We start from the raw sequence: 26,259 nt of genomic DNA on the forward strand, positions 1-26,259 counted from the left end.
GCCAAGGTTCAGTACAACAAAGTGATCAATAACCTCATTTTAAACAACCAGACAAGACTAAGTGGCCCATCTTACTAACTGATGAGAGGTACTAAATAGGCTGTGCACCTTGTAAAAGACTTATTAAGTACCGGATCTGAAAGAAATCACAAAAATGGACAGCGGCAGCAACATTTGCTAAATTTTCTTCTACTTTTTTGTCGTCTTTTTTGTTTGCTATTTAGGAAAATTGGAGGTACTCTGGGTTTTGGAGATGTTTCTGCAGAAACATTGCTCTTCAACCTGAGCTCATATGTCCACCAGGGGGAGATATTTCATAGATTAGGGGAATAAGTGTGACATTTATAACTAATGCATTTTCATTTTCAGGGAAAATATCACATTTACTCCCACTACGTGCAAACATATCCATATTTCAAGAAGTCATGTACCTTTGAAGTGGTTTAGTCAAGTGCTGGCAGGCATTTCATGTGAGACACCAGCAACATATACAGGCAGCACCCACATGAGTGTAAGCTTCAGTGAAAAATACAGATCACGTCTACTTTGTCAAGCCACCAGACAGGTTCTGCAAACAAACTGATATCAAATTCAAAGCACTGACTTGAGGCATAGAAGACGGGTCTGAACAGAGTTTTCAGTTAAACTACAGAAGGACTCTTTCTGAGAAACCCCTTCAAGTCACATTGCATAACATTATGAAAAATGTCAACTTTTGTCGATACCTTCTGTCTATCCCCACTGCCGTCCACCTTTCGCTAATAATTCTACTCGCTGACAGTGAGAATGAGTTGGCTTGTTGCTCTCCCACTGCTGCTCCAGCTAATAAGGAACCTGCACAACTTCAATCCAGCTTTATTCTTTGAAAATAAAATCTGGAGATTATTTATTTCAATTGCCCCATATGTCCTCTGAGCTTGCCTGAGCACAAATCTGAACAAACCATATGATCAAACCGAAAAGTGACTCTTTATCACTTAAAATTAATGCTATTAAATTCAGTCTTTCGGTCATGTGGCACCTGACTACTAATTTTAGAATAACAAGAGTTAATCCAAATTTAACTGTGAACAAAGTAATAAAACAACAAAACGTGAAAAAATGTAATGGGTGCTCTTAGATGTTCATCCAAAGACCCGAGAGAGAGAGAGAGAGAGAGAGAGAGAGAGAGAGAGAGAGAGAGAGAGAAGGGCTAGCTGTTACCTAAGCATGCCTTTACGAATACTAATTGCTGCGGCGCAGAAAGAGTCCCATTGATGAATCAGCACAATAAAGAAGGGACCAGAGGAAGCACTGGAATCCTATTATCTCACTTTTTTCTCCCAGCCTATTTTTCCTGCTTGCTTCTGTGTGTTTGCTGTTGTCTTTGGGCTGCGAGGGGAAGGTTGGCGACAAAGTGATTATTGTGTTCTGGGTCACACAGAGAAAAACAGAGAGCACACTCTGCTTCCTGTGTCTCAACCAAACAGCTTGTCCAATCACTGTGAAGATGTCGAAGTTTACATGGCCTAAAAAAACACAGTTTCCCTTATTGAGATTAATAAGGCAGTACTAGTAAGAAACAGTCAGATGAACTCTATCTGGTGTTTAGTTGTTGGGTAATGTTAGAGATTCTATAGTGATCTGTATGGACCTAATAATAATGAAAAATCTTCTAATCTTATGAAATTTACTTGATGACATGCTGTGCTGCCAAGAAACATTCAGGTGTACTAATTGCAGTGAGTTGGTTTGCAGTGGTTGAACTGACAGATGCATTTAAAAAGCTTTGAAAAGGATGATGGTACATTGCACATTGAAATGTAATAGCACTGAATAGCAATGATTTCCAGCTATTGCTTAATGCTAAGATCATTAATTAGAGAGTGTTCAGCACAAAAATCCACCATCCTCCACTGATCTCTGGACCACAGTGGCACAACCAAATCATCAAGACTGCATTCCACATCTGGAGCTGCTTTCATTGCCGAACAATGACTCTTGTAGTCTGCAATGTACGTTTCTATTAATTGCCTAATGAGAATCTGCTCCAAGAGAATGAGAACTTAAACCAGTTGGCTTCATGTTCATCTTTTAAGGAGCGCAGTGGCTGAACAACACACAAACAAAAACAGCATATAGTTCCAGATTTAACCTTTAACTAATATAAAACCAATACATTATGTGGAGGTTCTTTAAACTTTAAAAAGGGTCTTGGCACTCTCATTCTCATTTACAAAATGGGTCTTTTCAAAACATTCACAGTTATTTTGTTCAGGAAAACAAAAGTGTTTATCTCTGTGTCATCTCTCCAAAGAACCCTTTGTGACCTTTAATTTTAAGAGTGTAGTTGTGAAAGTGGACACTGCACTACAGTTATAAATAAGTGTTTTTAACAATAGATGCAACAAGACTAATAAACCTTTTTCTCTGCCAATAACTGGCTGGCGTCCATTAACCTGCATTGTGGTGCACATATTGAGTTGAAACTGAGAAGAGAGGAACAATGAGAGTCTGTGAGAATCTCATTAACAGCTGGAACAGAGGGGAGGAAAAAACTGTTTACTCTGTCCAGAACCACAGACATAGGGCGGCTAGACCAGCCTACTGAGAGAGAGAGAGAGAAAGAGAGAGAACCAACCTAAATGATGGCTGTGATGGGTAGAGACTGACTTGAAGTTGGAGTGTATCAACAGACTTCTGCCATGTTTTATGAGATCTTCTTATCTTCTTAATTTACCATTCTGAAGGAAAAAGGACCTACGAAGGAGTGCTTAACAGGTTTGACACCAGTTTCTGGATAGCTGCAATTCTTACTATACTGTTTTTGTTTGCTTTACTGAGTGTAACATCAAAAGGACTATCTCAGGACAAGGATTTTCCAGGTCTAGTCCATAACCCGACATAATTCCTTAGTGTTCTCCCTGCTTGATACAGCTAACTTGAATAACCAAGTCCTTTTTTAAGGTAACTCAGATGTACTGGAGCAGGGAAAACACTAAAGTGTACCTGTACTCCACAGCTGAAAACACTAAAGTGTACCTGTACTCCACAGCTGGATCTGGACATCCTTGTTTTATGTAACGAATTAAAACTAGTGCTGGGTGATATGCTGTGTATTAAATTCTATGTGGTGCAATTACACAGGGTGACCTGACAGTTAACTGAATTGCATGCCATTAGCTAGGTGCTTTAGAACGTATTGAAAGAACAGCTGTAAGTTATAAACTATATTTAAAAACCCAGAAAAGTTAGAAAAACAGAAAAAACACAGTAAGTTTCCTTTCTGAAACTTTGGTTTGTGTGAAATTGAATTTGATCAATATTGCCCAGCACTAGGTAAAATTTGAAAATCTAGTTTTCACCTTTGAGTTGAAGAGTTTTAAAAATCTCTTTCAGCCAGGGAGGGCTGCGCTCAAATATGAACTGTGCTACTTTGATAGTGGTGACTGCCAGTTTACTTTCTTGGACTGCCGCCATTTTTCACCACAGCAATAAAGGTAATCACCAGAACCCGCATGAGATGATGTATTCAATTGTGGATTAATTTAACCAAATCCTATACATTTTGTGTTTTTTAGACGTGCACTATCATGATGTACACTATGTCTAAAAGTATCCAGACACCCTGTCCAATTACTTAGTTAATTAATTTGATTAGTGATTTCAGCTACATTAAGATGCATGCATTGCTGGCACAGGTGTTTAATTGCACATGTACACACACACACACACACACACACAACTTGTATTATCTTCATGTGTAGATCACGACCCTAATGTCACCATGTCCAATGCCAAGTGTCGGCTAGATGGGTTTCAAAGGACTGGACTGTGGAGGGTGAAACAGTGTTAACTGGAGAGATGGTGCTCCATCCAACCTTTGGGATGAGTTGGTGGATTTTAGTTTGTGACCCAGAACTAACTAATCATCCAACATCAGTGCCAGACTTCACTAATGCTCTTGTGAATGGACACTGCAATGTTCCTACATCTAAGGGTAAAGCACAAGAGTAGAGACTGTTACTGCAGCAAAACTGCATATTAATACTCCTGAATTCACAAGAAATGTTGTATAAGCAGGTGTCTGTAAACTTTTGGACTTATGGTATACTTTCAGGCATATCAGGACAGTCTTTATAGTCATGTCAAATGCTTACATGATCACTCTTCAAAAACATTTTTCAGGCAAAGAGAAGGACCTCCAGTATCTCGTGGAGCCACCGGTGTATGCAGAGGTCACAGCTCGGAGAGGAGAGAACATCACCCTGCCGTGTGTACTGCGGATCAAACCTTCTCACTACAGAGTGAAATGGACAAAGGTTGACCCTCTTCATCGAGGAGTGGAAAACGTTGTTCTCATCACAAACGGCCATGCAGATAAACATTATGGCCCCCTGGGACCCAGAGCAAGGCTTCGCCGTGCGCATGTGCTGGATATCTCTCTCCTTCTCTCCGGCCTACAGCTGGAGGACGATGGCCAGTATCGCTGCGAGGTCATAAACGGAATCGAAGATGAAAGCGTGGACATTTCTCTCAGGATTGAAGGTATAACATTGTATATTGCTCTGTATAGTTTTCCTGCACCAGAGTCACATGTAAGAGTGTTGGGTAGATTACTAACAAATGCAATTCTAAATGCAATCAGTCATTGTTTAGGGCCAGATTTCCCAAAAGCATCTTAGCACAAAGATAATTCTTAAATGCTGGAGCACACTGAACACTCTTTCTAGGAGTTTGAAAACACTGAGAACTACATCAATTGCATCTAATAATTGATACTTCTTCTCTAGATATGGTACCAGAATAACTCTTTAGAACAATTAGTGTGTCCAAAACCATAGTATTCATTAAACAGCAGATGAAAGAACCCAAATATCATTCTACATGTCATAAAATCCAAGGTGTGTGAACCCTAGACTATTCAGTCCCATAATTTGAGCAATGCAGAAAGCCTTTTAAGGTGGTCAGTTTTGAGAAGGTATCATTAAACATGTGATTATTTTGCTTAATTTGTTTTTAAAAATTAACTAAATGTATTAACATGCATATGTTTTCACATATGGCAAGATATGAGATGTTCACAATATGTTGATCAAATATTAAAACTGGGACAGCTACAGCCAGCTCCATAATTATTGGCACTCTTAGTAAAGTTGGGTAAAAAAGGTTGTGTATGAAAGGCCTTTATGGTTAATGCTTCATTTAAATTAAATAAGCCTGGACAATACTGCGGAGTAAGTGTACAGTATGTTGTGCTCCATGCTGGATGTAGTGATAGTATTCATGCAGGTTGCTGTGGTTGCCAAATCTTGATCATGGACATTTACTGCCCGGTTGAGCTTGGTAATGTTTAAATATTAGAGCCAAGTGTGTTGGAACAGCAGTTATATATGCTACAAAGGGTGCTTTTTATTGAAAATGTAATAGTTACTAGTTTTGAAATGTTTAATAGCAATCTTTAACAGCTTGTTACAGCAATTTAAAATTTAAAACTGCTTATATTTCAGGAGTTGTGTTTCCTTATCAGAGCAGCAGTGGTCGGTACAAACTGACCTATATTAAAGCCAAAGAAGCCTGTGCAGAGCAGGATGGCACACTGGCAACATACAAACAGCTCTACAGGGGTGAGTAGCAGTATTTAGCAAACATGAAACTGCTAATATTCTGTATTTACATTCAATTAACCTTTCATATTCATGTTCAAAGCACAAGCTTAGACTACTACCTGTTGTCTATTTTGTCCTTTTTTCTGTGTACTTCTGTAATTGCACTATTGTAAATCAGGTCTTTCTTAGCACATTACCATTATTATTCCATATTTAGCTTGGACAGAAGGTCTGGACTGGTGTAATGCTGGATGGCTAAATGATGGCACAGTCCATTATCCAATCCTGGACCCACGGCCAGGCTGCAGAGGAGATCTTCCTCCAGGGATTCGCAGCTATGGACCACGAGACCGGATGCAGGAGCATTATGATGCCTTCTGCTTCACTTCTATCACTGAAGGTCAGCAGATGGAATAGGCAGTGATAACAATGTATTGAAACTGATAAGGCCTTTAATAATATCAAAGGCATAATGTCCCAAAATACTGCAGTTTATTATTAACTCTAACACACATGATTCAGGTGTAAAGAAAGGCTTGATGATTATCTATAATGCAAAGATGCTAGAGCAGGGAAAACAGCAGTTCCTCAACCTCCCAGTGAAGTTAAAAAACGCTGATGTACTTTGCACTGCAATGATTTTAGCCTCTCTACAGTCAAGGTGAACAGCTGCAGCAGTTTTACACCTTATTGTTTACACTTTGATGATTTTGGGAAACTGGGCATGGCAACAGTCCAGACAAGAGGGATGGTGGGCTCAGTAATGGAGAGGAGAAACACAATCCCCTGTTGTATAAGCACATAGGAGTTAGTCTGTTAGAGAGAGAGAGACTGTTTCTGTGACATTTGAGCTCCTACCATGTCTATGCAATATTGGCAGCTTCAAATGTCATCTTGATGCTCCCATGGAAGCATCTGACTCACTAATAACAGAGAACATTGTTGTTTTTTTTTGTTTGTTACTTTATTGTCTGAAAATATATCTAAAACCTACACAAGAAGTAATTTCATTTCATATAGTTGACTCCCTATTGTGTTTTGTTTAAAAGAGGAATTTGTAGTGAGAATTCATTTTTGATGATTGTGTAACATTTGATGCTTTAGAATGTTTTGTAATATAACTTATATGTTTGTAGAGAAATGGGAGATCAGCCAAGTTTTTTAATCCCAAAAGTGACTGTACAGGGATCTTAGCTACACAATACAATGCAGGCCTATGCTTCAGTGAACTATACAATGTACTAAGCTTCACATTAAAGTTTAAACTGGCATCAAAGGGGTACAAGAGACATTGAACAACCATGGTGGAGTTAGCTAGAACCTAGTGGCTATTGTTTTACCAAAATACTTAGGTCTTTCTCTTCATAGTGAATGATACCTTTTCTTATTGATTGAAGCAGTGTTAACAGATAAGAAAAGAAATGGGCTGTGTGTTCAAATATGGGTGTTCCAAAATGTATAACTTGTCTTTCTGACTTGGATACATATAAAGTGTTTACTATTAAAATTATGTGCTAAACAATTTTAAGATCCACCTTAGTTCACCTGTATCTTTGCCTCTCATACAGGTGTGGTATTCTATGTCCCTGGGCCACTGGATTTTTCTGAAGCAGTGCGTGCATGTAGAGAGAAAGAAGCAAACCTAGCCCGTGTGGGACAGCTCTACTCCTCTTGGAGGTTCGTGGGGCTGGACCAATGCGATGGAGGCTGGTTACAGGATGGCAGTGTACGTTTCCCAATCAACACCCCAAGGGAGCACTGTGGTGGAATTCCAGAACCAGGGGTCCACAGTTTTGGATTCCCAAGCAAAAGCTTGCGTCTTTATGGGGCATACTGCTACAGGTAAATTACCTACACCATTAGCTCTCATCAGAACAGAACACAGTGCTAAAGGTTATTGATTATGTTGATCTGAAAAGCTGGAATTTTAATGATTTTCCAGCTTTAGCTGCTGTGCTTGCAGCAACACTGAATGATGTGACATGCTTTGGATAGTTACACAAGGAGAATTGTATGAGAATGAGCCCAGCAGTTTTTCAGTTAAGTACCAATCTGATATTTTCAGCACTGATACAGATGATTCCTTTTGTCTTTTATTTCGTAAAAACCTTTTAACTGTTTTATAGAGCAATAACACAATTGCATTTTTCAGATATGTCTAGCACTAAAATGATTTCAGCATTTATAATGATATATTTATATATTGTGATGTATTTATCTGTCATAATATTTATAAAGTTCTGCCTCAGTTTGTTGTTGTGTTTATTTGATCTGTTCAGTCAGTTCTGATAAGGGGCTGCTCCTGCAATTTGTAAATGAACAGTTTGCTCCTTCAAAATCAAAATCATCTTATTGTGCATATTTTGCTTGTCAAAAAATTGAAAGAATGCATAAAGCAAATTTGTGCTACTATTCAAACTGAGGGATTTCCTACTGAGTGAATGACAACTTGAATTAATGTGCTCTCTTAAATAATCTGAAAGGTTGTTGCAGATATTTCTTCAGCATAACTATGCTTGTAAATTATTATCAGATCTTTTTGTTTTCTATCTGGATGATGTTTGTTATGTACATGATTTAACACTTGCATAATGTGTAACACTATTTACTATGAGTCATTTAAAATGCTCATAATATGTCTGTGGATTTACTTAAAAATAAAAGTACACTTACTTCCAGGTAAAAATAAGAAAAAAAAAAACATTGTATCATTGCTACTGTTAGTAAAAGGGCTGTTTTATTTATTTATTACTTTTTTTGTGAAACCCCAGAACAAACACAGCATCGCATATGTTGTAACAGTATGGCACCATATACCAGATGGCACCTTATGGCTTGATTTTTTTTCCAACATTGTAATAAAATACTACAAGATGAATAAAAATACCTATGACGGTGTCTGTGATGTAAATCTTTGTAGTGCTCATTTCCTTACTCCAGGCAATTGCTTCAAAACTTTGAGTAAATATTTCCAAGTAGCGAAAATCAAGCCACATAATAAATTACCATGAAAGATTGGTTTACAAAATAAGTACAGTGCTTCACAAATCTCAATGATACACCAAGTGATACTGTTTAGACTTGTTAAAACTTTTGAGTGTTACACATTCACTTACCTATGTTTCATAGCCAATTAGATTCAAGAACATACATCCAAGATTTTATTTAGTTTTGAAATCCATCTTAATTAAAATTAGATTGGTGCTGCTAGGCATTTTTTTTATCTTGTGTTATGACTGTGTTATAATGTGAGATTTTGAGTAGACTTAAAAAGCACTCAAGTAAATTTATGAGGAACAGTGAAACAATGAAAAGTTACATGCCATTAGCATAAGCTAAAATATCTGAATGCTGAACCAGGAAAAATGCTACTAAAATGCGGAATGACAAAACAAATTTTGGATTTCAGTCAGTAAAAACAGTTATTATTCAGGATGTTAGTAAGGAATTTCAGTAAGAAATGACCATTCCCCAGAGCAAGTCAGAGACCTGAAAAACTGAGCACCAAATTACTTGAAAAGCTTGTGTTTCACAGCCAGGCACAAACTAATCCAGACTTCATATTCCAGCTACATTTATACCATCTAACTGAAGCTAATAATTGTTGTTGACTTATTATAGGCTTAAAGCTCTAATAAGGAACTCCTGCAACTGTCAGGCTGGTTTTTGGTAGTGTGACGAGGGAACAATGGTACAATATTTGAAAAGCAATGTTATCTGTTAATAAATTAATTCTAGAATTCTAGACGTTTAGTCTAAAACGGCCCGAACTGGTTGTCTTTAAAGGTATCCTGCGTGGCTGAGGAGCACAAGCTTTACTGTGTGCAAAAGTGTGAATGGTGGCTGCTGAAGAGTACTATTAGCCCAATTTCCACTGCTGTGCTTAAGCCAAGCCAGCCAGGGTCTGCCAATACTAATGCCTTTTCCACAGCCTTGGCCTCAGTAAGACATAGGCATGTGGCCCACACACTTTATCGGGCCAAATATGGCTAAAGGCATGGTTTGGTATACAGGGGTTCTGATGATGTTGCCTTTGAAAGGGAATTGGTAAACATGGGCTGCCAGTAAACAAGCATGTCTGTGATTATGAAGCTTGAAGATGTGGTGGTGCATTTTTTGACTTTTCATTAGATGAAATCCAACACTGCAAATTGCTCTTGAAGCTTTAAGCATGGGGTTGAACGCACCTGGTCAGTCTTGGCTCACGTTGGCACACCCTGGTCTGTCATAATTTGCCTTCTGAGACATCATGGCACTAATAGACACTCTCAGTGGGATGAAATGAAGTTGTTATAAGACAGTGGCATCAGTTTATTTCAGACCAGCTGAGGTTAAAAAGTATTTGCTCCATTATTTTGTCATTTTCACTTGTGCTTTAATGTCTACTGCCATTGTTTGGGAATTGTGCTGCTCTGTGTTTACTTACTGGTTATGTTTTTGGGTCGTAGAATTACAAAATAAGTAATTCAGTGTCACATTGTAAGAAGAAAATGCACTTGAAAGAAGCTGCTGAGTGGAGCAGAAGGCTGGAGGTGTGATGCGAACATGGCTCTTCATGTAAAACACTACGGTAAGCACGATGATTGATGGAAGTCTCTTGAATGAAAAGGGATGAGCAGAAGAGTAAATGAAGAAGTGCTAGTTGGTCGAAAGGCTCCACCACTGTGATGCTTTTTCTGTGGCTGTATCTTCTATGTGTACTGGTTCCTGGTCCTGAGGAGTATGCAGTGTGACCTGATCTCCATTTGCCATAGTTGGTTCTGTTGATTACAAAATGTACACAATGTCAACACTATACTGACCTTGGAGTGCTTTCCTTTGTGTCTACAATATATACAGATCTTTCATTTGCATTTTATAATTTTCTCATGTCCATACATACTCTGACATTAGTGGTCAAAAGAATGAAATGATTTCTTACTTGGTGTACAGGTAATCTGTGGCTCCTCCCACTGCCCGCTGCTTTGGCATGTGATAATGGGGTTGTGTCTCTGAATGAAGCCCTCCTCGCAGTAGTAACGCACCTGAGCGTTGGCCTCATACCGCAGGCGTTGCCGACCAAACAGCTTAGCATTCAAGACAAGAGGAGGCTGACCACAGAAAGCTGAGAAAAGATAAACAGCGTTGTGCTAAAATGTGAGCACATCTAAGTGAAAAACAAATGACTGTGTAAATGTCACTGAACTTAAGACTTACTATCAGCAAAGTTTCCCTTTAAGTTTTGCATTTTCAGCCATTCAGCCAAACGAATCTTAATGATTAGTAAGCTATGCGTTTGACCCACATTTTTGAAGTCCCCTTATAGAAAGCAATCTGTACACCCCCACTAGCAGGAAAACTCACCAATGCCCTTCTTACAGGTGTAGGACAGATGATAGTTACAGGGCACATCACTCCAGCGTCCATCATCATGCCATACCATCACCACACAGTCCTCTCCTGACAGGAAATAACTATCAGGCTGGCCACGATACCAGTTCTCATACAGCTAGAAGAGAGGGAAGTAAATAGTAAAAGCATTATCTAGGGTTTATAGGTTTAATTGTTGCATTTTTACATGGATATCATTATACAGATGGGTTGAAACCCAATGGAAAAGAACTGGAAATAGAAGTCAAGCCAAATGGGTCATTTAAACTTCATACTCTTTTGGCAAACTTCCAGCACTTTGTCAATGTTGACATCATATAGCTTCACTTCACAGCTCATCAAATATAGAAAAATGCCATTTTTATGTTTGCTCCCAGTAGAAACTAAAAAAAAAAACATGTAATTTAACAGAGGTATTCAAACTTTTGCATGCCACTCTATCAATCTGTATGGCTCAGCAACAAAAACAGCCTGTTTAAATGTAAGTGATAAAAAGTAAAAACTAAAAGAAAACTAAATTATGACCAATTTTGGTAGGTACATAAAATCATACATATGTCATAGGTGGACCTGGGCAAAAATAAAACACAAAACAAGTGTAGGATTTAGGCCCTTTTAAGAGTTTTTGCTTCATGTTTGTGTTGTGGTAGTGCTTTACTAAGGACTGCTGATATCTACATTTTCTCAAGGTACCTTTGACTGTGACTTATTGGCCAACAGAGATCTTGACTAGGTGTTTGTCACAAAAACATGAACTCACACTTCTGTGGTGCACGCTTGAATACATGAGACTGCATGTACTAATCACGCTAGGTGAAAAAGTACTTAACCTACAGATTAACCAGATTGACCAGCCCTACAAGCACTGTTGCCACAACAGAACCGTCACTGTAATGAAAGACGATACTCTCTCCGGACATGTATTGCTACCCTCCAGCAAGTAGGAAGGAAGTACAAAACTGTCCATACAAATAATTTGTGTGCATCTTTAACAGGCAGAAGTGATTTACGGTCTTATTCTCACTGATAATATCTTGTAAACAACCTGCAACTACACCACTGAGCATCTCTGTTACCACCTTTCTTTGAATTGAAGTATATGTTTGTATACTGTAAATATGTCTGTTGTATATTGTAGTTTTTAATGTTTTGGAAACAGGACGCCACAGGCTGACCTCAGTGGTGTCCGTTGTGTAAATACATTGTGCTACAAATTTTTAAGAAAGCTGATGCAGTGAATGATTACATTTACTAGCTGTAGAACTTTCAGACTTGATGACATTTCTTAAAACCTCTAGTGTGGCCAGAGAGCTAATAAAAAAAAAAAAAAATCAATGAAAGATAATGTACAAAAAAAAGGTGTTAACATAGGTACAGGATGGATACACTGACTCTACAAGACAAACAAAATGTAAATAACATTTTTTTTTTCATAACTCATAAACATGATTAGGCTCGAAGACTCACAAACTTAACACCTCATTATATTCCCTGAGAAGGAACTGCTTAGAAAAGAAACTGACAGCCTTTTACTTCTTGCGGTGTTGGAGGCTGTACTAGAGAATATATGTGAAAACAGTTTAGGAACACTGATGTTTTTAGGAGCTCTGAGTGGCTATTAACAACCAGCTCTAGATGAGTGTAATGTGTGGCCTATACAAAGCTTACCAGTGGGTTGCCATCAGACCAGTGGAAATCACCTTCAATGGTCCTGTCATTGAGACCAGTCCACTGGTACTCCCTGTACTTATCTGTAGAAAGAAACCTGGATGTAAGTCAGAGACACCAATGCCTGATTACCATCACACTTACAGACCTAGACAAAATACTGCCTCCAAACCAGGCTTCAAAAGGCTTTTCAAGGGAAAGTCAAGCACCATTTGTTGCTTGCAGACAGGATGGATGGTTTGGGGTAATGAAAATGAAAGATTATTGTTTACATTCAAAACTCTTCATATTAGTGCTTTTGATGTGTATGATGATAAACAAGCAACTCTCAGTGAAATATAACATGTAACTAACTAACTGATTTTTTTCCCATTGTTTAGTGATAAATCCCTGGGCAAATTCTTTGTACCACTTTACAAATGATTAAAGTTAAAACAGTCTGCATTGCTCAGAACTTCCTACAATATGAAGGTAGTGTGTCCATGACAGTTGTCTGGACCAGTTAGTCCGTGTTATACCTTTCAACATAGGGCAGTAATAAATAAATAAATAAATAAATAAATAGATAGGATTCATAATTTAGAATGACCTCTGTAAGCTCACTGTGATATTTTGTGATATGATATGCAAATTGTTAAGTTTAAACCCCAATAGCATTCTAATTTTGTAGAACGTACCTGCAACACAACTACACATTTTTCAAAAGAAATAAACTCACCCTTCCTCTACTCCTTCTTTGAAACCTTAACTTAAGCATCAAACAAGAACAAGCAAAACCAGTTTCAGATCAGGTGCACACAGCAGCTTCTGTTAAGATCAGTTCAAATGTACCGTTGATGAAATGTTGTTCCTCAGGTGACAGGACGGAGACCAGGTGACCTCCGCACATTCGACAGTGCTGCTCTGCCACCTCCCAGCTCTGGCGCTTTGAGAAGTGCTTATAACAGTTTCCTTGGAACTTTTCCCAACCTGGTTCACACTGCTCCAAATCTAAACAAAAAGAGGCATGCAAAAAAGAGGCACACATTAAAACTAAATGTCAGAATCCAAAAGCTCAAACATCATTAACTTCATTATCCTTCTTTCTATATTTTGATCTCATAGGGAATTGCATAATCTGGGCCTAATCACAACGATCTTTCCAGGACAGGTCTAGCTTATTCTATCTATCTAAAGGTGAGTAAAAATCAATGATAAAACTTCAGAGCAACACATTTGGTTGCTCAGAGAAGCAGTGTATTTGAATTGCCAATACATCTAAAATGGATTATATTCAGATCACCTGTTTGGCAAAATTCTCCTCCATAGGTTGGTAGGCACAGGCATTTGACACCAGCACCACTGTCTACACATGTGCCTCCATTAGCACATGGGTTCTCAACACAGCCATCTAAAACACAAAATTTTCACTGCTGAGCATCTGCTTGTGTAAGGAATGTGTACACATTAAAGTTTACACTGTACTAGTTTAACCAAAAATGCATATTCAGTGATGAACTGAGCATGTAATGGTCTTCCCCTCTAGGTGGAGCCATTATATAGCAAGAGAAAATGGTTGTGTTAAGGCAGCTCAGACATGTAACTGTTGCACAAAGAGGAATTTTAGCATTTTGTTGCTCTCTGTTCAACTCTGGAAAACTAAACTCAGGACTTAGGCAAAAAATGCATGTTAAAGTAATCATGGTGGCTGTCATTCCACTTACACGTACTAGTGAGTTTTATGTTCAGGATAACGCATTCAGCAATAATCTCATCTCTCCTTCTACAAGTAGATACAAAACTTACCAAAATAAAACATATAAAAATATAAAACGCTCAGGGAGACTAAGGTAGAAACAAAGGTAGGACATGCTGAATTAAATGAGCATCAGTACTGCTTACATTAAGTGCATCAATAAATTTACACGGTCTGTGTTTTGTGAGATTATTTCCTGGTATATGTCTCAGAAGTAACTTGAAATAACTAGACTACATATGAGAAACCGATGAAAATGACAATCCTCTAGCAAAAATATGCCTTATTAAATGGTGTTGTTTTTTCAATCTGATACCTGAGATGCCTGTTCTGACCATCACTCTCTGTGTTGTTCTGGTGGTTAAGGTAGTAGTGTGTGTCCTAGTTGTTACTTCATACTCTTCCTTGCTCTCCTTAGACTCTGCGGTGGTAGTCAGCTCATAATCTTCACTGTCTTTGTTATCCGCCATGGTTGTGGATGGGCTCTGGCCCTCCTCAGGTTCTCCACTAGTAGGAGCTGCTGTTGAGTCAGACTCAGCTAGGGACTCAGCATTGTCTATGAGGAGTGGGGTGTCACCGCTGAACTCCACATCTGCCCGGGACTCCTGTGGTGGGGTGGGAGAGGCCAAAGTGTCCCAACTTGGGGTTGGGGTCATAGCCGGAAGCAGCGTGACCTCTACCGTAGAAGGAGTTGTGCTGGACTCAGTCTCAGTATCAACATCAACAACATCTGTATCATTAACAACATCTGTTGTGTTCAGAATCAGCAGGTGTGTGGAGTTAAAGGGTACAATGGGTGTTGTGTTAGGGTAGTTTAGGTCTGGGTACTCCGACACTGAAGGTCTTCCTCCGGAAGACTCTTCCTCTCCTGATGAGTCATCTTCATGGCTGCTGCCATCTTGGCTGGAGGTTGTCTCTGTGAGTGAAGCTGTTGTGTTATATACGACATCAGGTGCTTCTCCAATCCCCTCCTGCTTAACCTGCTTCACCTCCTGCTCTATGACGCTGAAGCCAGATAGAGTGCTACTCTGTGGAACAGCTGAAGTGGTCTCCATCTCCATAGCTTTCTGAGTATTGGATGTGTCCAACATGTGAGGTACAGGTGTGGTCAAGAGGGTCAGTAGTAGGACATCATCATGGTCCCCAGAACCGTCAAAAGACTCTACTTCTTTCTCACCTTGATGTGTAGGGGTTACTGTCACTAATGAATCATTATCATTTTCTTTAAAAGCAAAACTGAAAAATACTAGGTTTTCTGCTGAAGTATGTCCTGCTTCCTGATCCACAACATCTACAGGAGCTAAAGTGCCTGTAACACCAGGGTGCTTATGACTGGACTTTAAACCTGTCAGGGGGCAAAAACAAACAATTTTAGCTGAACAAAATTCATCAAAAGGTTATTATTATAGCATTATAATATCTACAATATGTTGTAAGATTTGCCCTGATCTCAAACTGAAAATGACAAACTTTAAAAAAACACATTTCTTTTATCTCTGCTTACCGTCTGTGGTGGTTTCAGATGAGCAATTCCCATTCCCATCTTCACTCAGTATGACAAGGGGAGAAGTGTTCTCTGTAGGTGGTGTGATCACTTCATCTTCAGATCCCTCAGGGGTTACAAAAGAGCTGGTCTGTGTTGTGTAGACTAGATTTTGATCCAGGCCTGGTGGCTCAGTGGTGTTTCCTGCGTATGTGTCTACTAAAGCTATTTGTCCACCCACATGGATTCCATCTTGATCATCAAGATTGGTCTGTGCTGCAGTTGTTTGTTCATCCACATGGCTTCCATCCTGATCATCAAGGTTGGTCTGTGCTGCAGTTGTTTGTTCATCCACATGGCTTCCATCCTGATCATCAAGGTTGGTCTTTGCTGTACTTGTATATTCATCCTCATGGCCTCCATCCTGATCATCAAGGTTGGTCTTTGCTGTAGTTGTATATAATCTTCATGGCTTCCATCCTGGTCATCAAGGTTGGTCTTTGCGGTAGTTGTATATTCATCCTCATGGCTTCCATCCTGATCATCAAGGTTGGTTTCAGGCATTTCCTGGAAATGTTTGGATCCTCCAATCTCCCGAAAGTCGGAAGGCAGCTCTAACTTATCAGTTGTAGTTTCTGGCTTGCTCTCTAGATAGATTTTGTAGTCCACTCGCTCTCCTGGTTCCAGGTTTGTGTCTGGCATAGGCTGATAATGTTTATGATTGTGACTCTTAACTTCATATATAGCTGTGCTCTTCTCTGTGTCTGAACCCTCTACTGGCATAGGGTAATTACGATTGGGCTGTAGGTGTATCTCCGGCACTGACTCTATGTGAATGGGGTCGGTGAGTACTTCCTGCCAGGAGTTCTTCTGAGTTGACTCAGATTCCCATCCATATGTTGCTGGGGTGGTGAGAATTTTACTGTTGACAGTGGTAGTATAAACTTTTTCAAGTAGGGATGGTGTAGGGTCTTGCTCATCTGCCTCCACTGTTGTCTGTTCACTGGAGATAGGGAAGGCCTCAACAGCCCCCTGAGCTTCATTTTCTTTGTGTTGAGTCACGTGACCCAGACTGAACTCCTCCTGAGGGTCAGTTAAAGTTACAATGTCCTGGCCAATGTCTTCTGGCTCTGTAGCCAAGTAATCTACAGGGGTAACTGTGTGAGAATCGAGTTTTCCTGTGGACAAAAAATGAATTTGAGGCAGTATATAATGAATTTTATGCAGCAAATAACTGCAAGAAAAAATATGATCACGAGTGAGAACAATGAGTATGAATTATAACAAAACATCCCTAGCAAAATTAAAACCATATCATATTTGTTACCTCTGAAGCAGTAGGCATCATGGCGAGTGTGAGGCTCTGGAAAGCCTGTTTGGTTGCTGTAGCGATACACTGTCTTAACACCAGGCTCAGAACCCCCACATCGTTCTCGTGGGGTTACAATGGGATAGCGTACGCTGCCATCAGCTAGCCAGCCCGGGCTGCAGTGGTGAAGACCATCATTCCATGCAGCATATAGTTGACTAGTAGAGGCTAACACTGCACCCTGTTGCTTGCAGTAGGCTTTAGCCTCAGCCAGTGTGAAGCGTTGCGGGGTGAACCCATGGAACACGTTGCCTGATAAAAAAAAAAAAGTCTTAAATTAGAATTTAAAAATTATCTAAATAATTACATGATACACCACACTTGTATTTATGGCTTGTCTATTAAAGTGAAGAAATGTAGTAACAAAAGAGGTACATTTACCATTGATGTTCTCTATATAGCAATACACATCAAAAAGCTCATCGGGATCCATCATGCCATAGTTCCGGACCCCTGGCAGACCATCCATGTCTCCAAAACAGCCCTCACGAGGCATCTGGATAGGGTATCTGAAAGAGGGTGTCTGTTAAAATTAATTTGATACCAAATCTTAAATTATTTCAACATGTAATATACAATGTTTCCTCAAGAAATGAATAACAACGATTGAACAGATATTCCTTTTGAATTATGCTTACCTCTTATACATTTACTAACAGCAGCAAGAGCTAATAACAACAGGTTGTAGAACTAAAGTAGTTATTATGTGGTAATCCTCTCACCTGACAGAGCCATCTGATAACCACCCAGCATCACACTGCTCATATCCGCTGTTGTATGCAGCTAGAAGCTGTTCTGGAGTGGCAATCTGAGCCCCAATGTCCTCACACGCATCCTTGGCATCATCAAATGAGAAAGCATAGCGGCTGGAGGCATGTCGATAGTGAAATACCACACCTGAGGACATTTAGTATATAAGTACGGCTTAGAGATTGTAAAGAATATTCATCTAAGCAGCAATAGCTATGGTACCAGCTGTAGAATATACAGTACAACTCACTAATGCTTTCTAATTTTAGCATTACCAATCACCACATTAATGTAAAGAGATTTTATTACAGGTAATTTTTGATCATCTATATTGTGCTATATTATGAAACATTGAAACGCTCAATTAGTCAAGGAACAAACATGATTTTTAGGGTTTTTTTTTGGCTGACAGGGGCTGTATAATAATTACCTTTCACTTTGATCTGAGCCAGGTCATGAGCATCCTCCAGGCCCTGCTGGACCTCACAGCGGTAGAATCCCGTATCACTGTGCCTCAGGCCGTCCAGTTGGAGAGTGAGGTCAGACGGAGATGAGTCATAGTTTGGAAGTGAGGCCCGACCTTTATAAAGCTCGCTGACCTTCACTCTCTCCCCTCGGGCCACCAGGATTTCAGTCTCTCGTCCAGATGAGAGCATGCTCCACTTCACTCTTGGCATAGTGAGCACGGCATGCCGGCCCGTTGATGACAGAGTTGGTGAAGGCTGTGACAGGGACATCAGGCATGGCAGAGTCAGAGAGCCTCCCAAAATGGCCGACACAGGAGGGGTGCCAGGGATGGTAACTTGCAAGAGGCTGGTTTCATCTGAGTAAAAGATATGACTTGAGGTGTGATACAATAGAAATGAGGATGGTAATCTGATAATTCTATAGCTGAACAAGACTTTTGTGAGTTCTCCATAAACAAGTTTTATTAGTGGTAAAATAGCCTACAAAAGCAAAAAAAGTGAGAAGTGTTCACTTTTGCTGAGACATTTTTGCTGGAGGCCATTTCAAGTCAGGCCGCATTACTGTAAGAGAACTAGCAAATAAGCAGCCAACAAATGAAACTCCTCAGCTCTGCCCTTGGGCTTCTTATCTACGCAGTTTCTGTGAGGAACCTTAAATGTATAGAACGATCTCTGGGGACACACAGCAGTAAAACACTGAAAGGCCTTGCATGCCCTGTGTGTCAAGTCTCATTAATCATGTCCTGAGAGTAAGTAAGTGAAGGTGACTCACCTGCTGTTGGTCTGGGGACAGCAGAGGACGGCAGGACAAATGAACAGATGGCACACAGCAGCAGAGACAAGAACATCACTGATCTGAGCAGGGAGCAAGAATAGAATGGAGAAAGGCTAAAGTGAACAATTTTGACAGGCAGAGTAAGGTCAATTGGCTACTGTTGAAGACAACACAGGAAACGATTTTGCCAAAAGGTGTAAAATGACAAAAATGAGACAAAATATGCAAATATGTTGATCTGTTGTACAGAGCCTTCACTGAAGAAACAAGAGAGTGCCTTTACATACATATATATAGTAAGAAAGGATTTGTGTTAGAGAGAGAGAAAAATAGCAAGAGACAGTGAAAGAGAGAGAGAGGGAGCTAAATATGTCTTCTTTGTCATTTTACTCTTGCCAGAATTTGTGATCTTGTTGTCTTACACAATATAAACTTTCACTGGAAAGTTTAAAACAACTGAACAAGAGTACTGATTATTAACATTGATGTGGTATGCCATTAAAAGAAGAAGAATGAATGCAGAATACCAAAAAGACAGAGGGCAAGTCATGAACTAGCTCATGTAAAGCTATTTAGAACTCAAGAAGTAGACCTCTTCTCATAGGGTGTGGTCCTGCATTATGTGTGTGGATTCTGCAAAGTTATAATTTTTGTTGTATCCTTTTAATTTGTTTTGCTTAGCTTTAAATGCATTTGCGTCTACAGATTTTATTTGTGGTTTCACATTTGCGTTTGACTTTTGACTCAGCGGTTGAGGATTGCTGAATAGGGGATCTGGCAACCCTGTGTGTACTCCAGCTGGCAGGAGCCAAAACTCAGTAGGCTCTGGGAGCTCTGGGGTGTGCTCAGAATTCTGATGATGCAACAAACTACCAATCTGTCCTTAACTATTAAACATATTGTATTCCATATATATATCTATATATTTTCTGTTCTTTGCTGAGCTTTTACAAATGCATGTTTACATTGGTACTTTGATATAATGCACAGCAAACTGAGTCAAGGGGAACATTTTAATCATTTTAGTCAGTCTCTAAGAAAGAGTGGAAGAAATAAATAAAGAGGACCACCTGCTAGATCCATTGCACTGGTGTTTGAAAAGGGTGAATGAACTGTATAATCATGCCACATTAAAAGTACTTAAAAAGCCAGACATGACAAAGATAGACACACATTTTCAGCAACTTTGGTGGATTATAAATGTCTGCAACGTTTTTAGATGTGTTATTTGTGCACTTAAGTACGTTAAGGAATGCAATGAGTTCCGTTTATTACATTCTGTAGATGATACAAGGCATTTAACTGGGGTGTCTTGTCTTAGCATTTGAAATATGTACATAAGTAGGTAGATGATTAAATGTGTCTGCATTTTTACTTTCATATGTGAGGTCAGTCAGTTTAGGCTTACACCATAACATAATTTACCTAAATTAAGGTTGACTCTAGGTATGACTGTCTTAGAGTATAATTACAGAAGTCTAATCTGTCATCCTCCTCTCTTTCTATGCCTTTTTTTTCTTTCAAAAGCAACTAGAGTCTGAAATTAAAGACTTTAGAAAATACAAACCACTAGTCTGAGACATTATAGTCTAATAGTGCCCATGGACACTTCATTAAAGTTCAATTGAACGACTTGAGTTTTCATATAGGAAAGAGAGAGGGATCTTTGGGGTGTAAGATGGGCTAAATAATTGATTGACTACAGTGCTGGTGTGGGGTTTGTGTCAGGATAGTGCACTGAATACCAAACTTTTTTTCTCACTTTAACATAGTAGGCCTTTCGTCTTTAATGGTTTAATAGTCTGTGTACTTGAACCAGGAAGAACATTTAAGCATTTGGCCTTACTGACATGTTTCTTTTTGAAAATGTTCCTGATCTGCAAATCATTCGACTGTCAAACATCTGCACTCCACCTATCCTATTTTAAATATTTAAAAATGGTTGAAAATCTAACTTAAAAGACAAAAAGCAGCAATATTCTTTGATGGCATGTAGCTTTGGTAGAAGCTTTTTTTTTTAAACCACAAATCCTTGATTTTACCCTGACTTGTATGCTCTCAATTACAGAACAGGACTTTGCCACAGACATGACCCATAAAGAATTCGCATCCAGGGATCTGAGAGAAGCGGTTTACTGTAAGTACAAGACAGGAACTACAAAGCCCAAAGAAATCCACTCTATGGACATGAAAGCCTCAGGCACACAAGAGCAGGAGCTCCTGACATCACTGTGCTCTTCACAAAGACATGGACAAATGAGGTCAGGGGAGTGGGGGAGAGGAAGAGAGGGAGAGAGAGGGACTGGATGTCTGGGAGTGATGGAAACTGGCATTAACTATGTGAAAAGAGAGAAAGTGCAGTGCTGAGCAGAAAATCACTGGGTGTGTTATGGGCGTCCTAACCAGGGTGAATCTTGGACTTAATGCCCGGCTTGGACTTGGGAGGAAATTAGAGAGGCACTCGTAATTTTCAGTGGCAGTTTCCAGAAAACCTTCGAGAAAATGGAGGAAACCTAAATGGTGGGAGAGACTCAGCAGGGAACACCTAAACTTGCAATCAAGCTGCCAGCTCTCTCTGCCATTTATCTCAATTTCTCTCCCCAGGAATTCACCGCCTCCTCTGTCTCTCTCTCCCTCTCTGTCTGTCTAGCATTTATAAGATGGTCTGGCTGTTGTTAATTGTTAATGAGAGTTTTTGGTCAGCAGTCAGCTTTGATCTACGTTTCTGCTTCCTGAAAGCCGCTCTTCCCCCAGTGGCTCTCAGCGCATGGCCTACAGCCATGACCACATTTCCATAATCCAAAGGGAAAAAAAGCTAGGCTGCTTGCTTGGAGGGCGAGCGGGGAAGACGCAGCCCAGCAACCTCAGGAGTGCTTAAGCAGGCATCGTGGCCAAGGCCTGCTGTCCGGAATACAGAATGACTTTGGGAAATGGCATAGGCTAGGAGGGAGGCTGGGCCTTCTTGAGGGACGCCAGAGCAGGGTCCTGTTAGGATGAAGAGAATGAGAAACAGGAAGGAGCTGCAGAAAGAAAGAAGAGGGAGGACAAGGGAGTGGTGCGCTGCTCATCACACCAGATCCTGTGCACTCCGTGCCTGCACTTTGCCCACGTGACAATCTCTCCACTCCTCGCTGGCCTCATTTATTTATAAAATGAGATTTATGTGCCTTGTGGAATATTATGGCTAGTTCATTTTCTTTCATTGGGCAGTTTAGAATGAGGTATTATAAACTGCAGCACATGATTTTCCCACATGCCATTATCACTGTGGAATGCAGCTTTGTCTACTGCTTTTCATCCATTCTTGCCATCAGCCCGGCCATGACCATCCTCCACTCACTGCTCACGAAGCCCTGCCCACCCCTTCTAACCTTGCATGACTCTGTCTGATTCGACCCATTGCCAGGAGCAACCAACACCCCATTTAGAAGAACGAACTGACCAGAACTCATGGAGAGATGAAGAATGAGATTGTGGGAAAGATGGAGAACGAGACTGTGAGAGAGAAAGTTGATTGAGTAATACAGTAATCCCCTCTCGCCCCTCAGGTTTGAGTGCAGGGTTGAGGCAATAGGCATACAGACTGTGGTGGATCTGGCATTTTGTATCCCTCTCTGCAGCACAGAAAACTTGCAGCTCTAGTGTAATCATGCACACAACAAAAAACTCATTTGACATACATGCAAGATGGACATTATTGACCATTTAAACTCAAATGGCTTATATATAGGCCCACACAAGTTCCTCACACCATATTAGTTTTATAGTGGTTAATAAGCCATTCACAGTAATTACTCAGTAATACGTTGAGTGCATTTAGATTAAAAGACTTGTCGTATGCGCTCTTCCCCCAGGATGGGTCAGACATGTCTTGTATGGGATGGCCTAGCTGTCTAGCATTTTTCAGCAAATATGTACAAGATGTATACATTTTTAAATGCATAAACAGATTAAAAAACAGTATACAACTAGGAATACTGCCTAGTTTCAGTAAAACAACAGATGAGCTATTTTGCTTGCAGGGCTTTTTGAAGGAGGGGGATATTTAAACACAAGGGTAAGGAAGTAATTATAGTCCATGGAGCTGGAATTAATTTAATTTAAAAAGGGCCTAGACATACAAATAAATAAATAGTCATCAAAAATCAATGCCTGTAAACTTGCTTTATTATCACTTGGAAATACTACATAACCAAACTACAATCTACCGTGAGATTACAAAAATGTTCAGCTTTGTTTAGCTCAGTAGGAATGATTGAGCTGCAGTCCTTGCCTAACATAAACAGGTAGTCATAAATCATCCTCACAAGCAAGTGAGCAGACAGGCACAAAATGCACATATATACAAGTCTTTCTCTGAATATTTCAAGAGTTTTGGCTGTGTTGCCTTCTTTTTTCAGTCTACAAAAGAGTCATACCCCAGGTGCATAACTGCTGATTTCACCCCCTACTGAAATCTGCAGTATATCCAGCAAAAAGTGCAAGGCCTTTACATTCAGGTGGAGTAGACTATCAGGCTGAGCAAAACTCTTCGGTATTCTGAGAGCTGAGCTGAGAATGTGTATCGTAGCTGTATAGTGCAGCATTCTAAACAGCAGCTTATGCCAGAGTTTAAATACTGGATACAGCATAGACAAAAAACTGAATAATCACGTATATCATCACAGAAGCTATTCCATCATTTCATAGAGTTACATTTCAAATGTTTCCAAAAGGGAGTAAAATTAATATACCTATATGGTAATCACAAGTGAGTGTCAGTAAGATCATTCTTCTGAGACAGGCAGGTTCAATAATCTTCCAGTTGTTCAAAAATATGTTAATTTGCTTTGACTAACTGGTATTATGAACAATATAGAAGATAACTGTCATGATGACAAATGATGTCCATAGCTGGTACAGATTCATGTGATTGTACCATTTTCAACAGCTTTAGAGAGCTGGACAGTCAACATAAGGAAACCGTTTTACAGTAAAATGTCAAAAACAGGTGTCTGCCCTCTAAATGCTCTGTGCCTTTAACACTCAGCAAACCTGACAGGACTTCAAACAGCCTACACATCATCATAGCACACCATCTACACACCATCATAACCCAAATGACTCCTGAAATCAAGTGAAAAGACAAACATTAAGAGCCACAGAGGAAAGACAGAGACGTGAGTGGTTAATGGATGCTTGAGAACTTCAAAACTTCACATAGTAATTTTACTGTAATTACAGAATTGTACCAACTACACACTGCTCCACATTGTCTCATTTAATTATACAAAAAAGTGTACTAACACACCACCACTTACAAGAAAATAAAGCCACAAACAATATATAATAAGTGTAGTCAGAGCTAATGCAAGATGAATAATGTACAGTGAGGTTGATAAGAGTATTGCACTGTAGAAAAAACTTACATTAAAAACAGCAAAATAATTAACCAGTAGTTAGGCTTTATGGGTGGCCCACTTACATTGAAAACTGGCATCTGTCCAAAAAGACTAAACACCAAATAAGCATTAAAACCCATACTGACTGTCAACTAAACATTTTTAATAAATAAAAGAAATGATACATACCGCATCCCCAAAAATCTGTTTTAAAATGATCTTCAGGCAGCCTGCTTTTTCTGTTCTTACACCAGAAGTGTAGTTTCCTTCAGAGCAATCACGAAAGAGGACAAACCTGTGGCCTGTCCGCAGGCAAAGAGGAAAGAAAGAGGGAGGCAGAGCGCGAGAGTGAAGAAGCAGGGTAGCAGAGAGAGAGAGAGAGAGAGAGAGAGAGAGAGACTTTGTGAACAGCCACCTCTTGCCAACAGACAGGGTGCACTTTCTTATTTGCCCCAAGAGATGATTTAGTGGGACAGGACTGCTGGTCGTGCAGATGGAAATGTTTCAGTATTTCCAAAAGTAGGAACTGTTCAGAGAGATTGATTCCCAGAGGCTGGCAGGTGAGCTCATGCAACCGCTGAAAGATGATTAATGTGGAAATGGTAACAGTAAGAAAGAGCATCTTCTGAGTTGCCAGTGTTGCTGATGCGGGCAGCACGTGAGGATCCTCCATCGCTCGAAGCTCATCTCCGGACACTGTTAAAGCATTAATGACGGGTCCCCCGAAATCTGTGGCGTTGAAAACGTTCTTGAACTCTTGTCATCTAAACCTGCAAGCACAGTGCCGTGATTTGGTGAATGTGTGGTTGAGCTTATTGCCCGTAGCAAGGGCGCCACATGAATAAGAGGCTCCACATTTAATTCTTAGTCCAATACTGGAAAACAGAACAGGAAGCCCCTTTGTGTTTGCTCTGTAACTGAAGAAAGCCCTGTTTTTATATTGTAATGTGAAGACGTAGGCAAGCTCACGATGGAAAAGAAGCTCTTTGACTGAACAGTCGGCACATGCACTTAGACTAGTCTTGAGAGCAGACAGTCTAGTTTACAGGCAGTCTACTCTAGTCTACAGCGCAGGGAGAACCCCTTTCTAGCGCCCACAGAGACATACTAATCTTGCTCGCTAGTAAATGCAATTATGGTAAGCGCACCAAAACAACTCAACTGTCCTCCAACAGCATTACTACTGATTAACACAAAGCAAAGTGATACAAAGAAATAACCACTTAACAAACAGAACTCTCTCAAGGCTTTATGATTGGTATGCAAATTAGGTGCAGAGGCCATGCCCCCACCACTACACTGCACGTACCGAAAGTCATCCTCGACCTCCCTGTAGTCCACCACATAGTCCTGTTGCCAGGCTGGAGGCCTGCGGTGATGTCAGCAGGGGCTGCAAGACAGTCAAGTGTCCTTACCAAGTAGTTTCCAGTGAGTGCACTGAGCCAAGTGGTGGGAAAGTGGATGCTCCATCCTGATTCTCGTACAGTGGGATGACTATCCGGTAGGGAGCCAATCTATCATGGTGTAGAACCACCACCCGGTTCCGAGACTTCAGCTAGATCCTGTTCAACACGTCAGAGAGCCGCTCTAGCAACCTGTAATGTCCTTCCCATTGGCTGGTTAACTTGTGACAGAGCCCACATTTAAAATGAGGGGCACACACCCAAACCCAT

The 26,259-nt window shown here is 40.1% G+C and overlaps 2 protein-coding genes across 2 annotated transcripts; one reads left to right on the top strand and one right to left on the bottom strand.

Annotated features, from left to right (window-relative positions):
• Positions 1 to 2,614: 2,614 nt before the first annotated feature.
• Positions 2,615 to 7,488, top strand: hapln2 (hyaluronan and proteoglycan link protein 2). Its single transcript, XM_036578889.1, has 6 exons — positions 2,615 to 2,760; positions 3,379 to 3,479; positions 4,168 to 4,527; positions 5,490 to 5,606; positions 5,806 to 5,988; positions 7,157 to 7,488. The coding sequence occupies exons 2-6, from the start codon at positions 3,401 to 3,403 to the stop codon at positions 7,432 to 7,434; spliced, it is 1,017 nt and encodes a 338-aa protein (XP_036434782.1). The 5' UTR covers positions 2,615 to 2,760; positions 3,379 to 3,400; the 3' UTR covers positions 7,435 to 7,488.
• Positions 7,489 to 8,303: 815 nt separating this feature from the next.
• Positions 8,304 to 24,908, bottom strand: bcan (brevican). The gene is made up of 15 exons (XM_036578253.1): positions 24,776 to 24,908; positions 19,203 to 19,285; positions 18,394 to 18,786; positions 17,936 to 18,110; positions 17,595 to 17,722; positions 17,172 to 17,465; positions 16,349 to 17,022; positions 15,866 to 16,301; positions 14,678 to 15,706; positions 13,909 to 14,016; positions 13,458 to 13,616; positions 12,627 to 12,709; positions 10,932 to 11,076; positions 10,510 to 10,692; positions 8,304 to 10,348 (listed from the first exon to the last, which is right to left on the bottom strand). Exons 1-15 carry the CDS (start codon positions 24,778 to 24,780, stop codon positions 10,227 to 10,229), a joined length of 4,017 nt encoding a protein of 1,338 aa, XP_036434146.1. The 5' UTR covers positions 24,781 to 24,908; the 3' UTR covers positions 8,304 to 10,226.
• Between the last annotated feature and the right edge of the window lie 1,351 nt (positions 24,909 to 26,259).

This window comes from Colossoma macropomum, unplaced genomic scaffold (genome assembly GCF_904425465.1).
Source record: "Colossoma macropomum unplaced genomic scaffold, Colossoma_macropomum, whole genome shotgun sequence".
Classification (NCBI taxonomy): domain Eukaryota; kingdom Metazoa; phylum Chordata; class Actinopteri; order Characiformes; family Serrasalmidae; genus Colossoma; species Colossoma macropomum.

Bases quoted from the DNA above. Each gene is read 5' to 3' on its own strand.
- hapln2 (XM_036578889.1), top strand. From the start codon at position 3,401: ATGAACTGTGCTACTTTGATAGTGGTGACTGCCAGTTTACTTTCTTGG. The intron at 4,528-5,489 runs GTATAACATTGT...CTTATATTTCAG, and splicing joins CATTTCTCTCAGGATTGAAG to GAGTTGTGTTTCCTTATCAG. The intron at 5,989-7,156 runs GTCAGCAGATGG...CCTCTCATACAG, and splicing joins CTTCACTTCTATCACTGAAG to GTGTGGTATTCTATGTCCCT.
- bcan (XM_036578253.1), bottom strand. The intron at 18,787-19,202 runs GTGAGTCACCTT...TCTTTTACTCAG, and splicing joins TGTCCCCAGACCAACAGCAG to ATGAAACCAGCCTCTTGCAA. The intron at 17,023-17,171 runs GTAACAAATATG...TTTTGTCCACAG, and splicing joins TGATGCCTACTGCTTCAGAG to GAAAACTCGATTCTCACACA.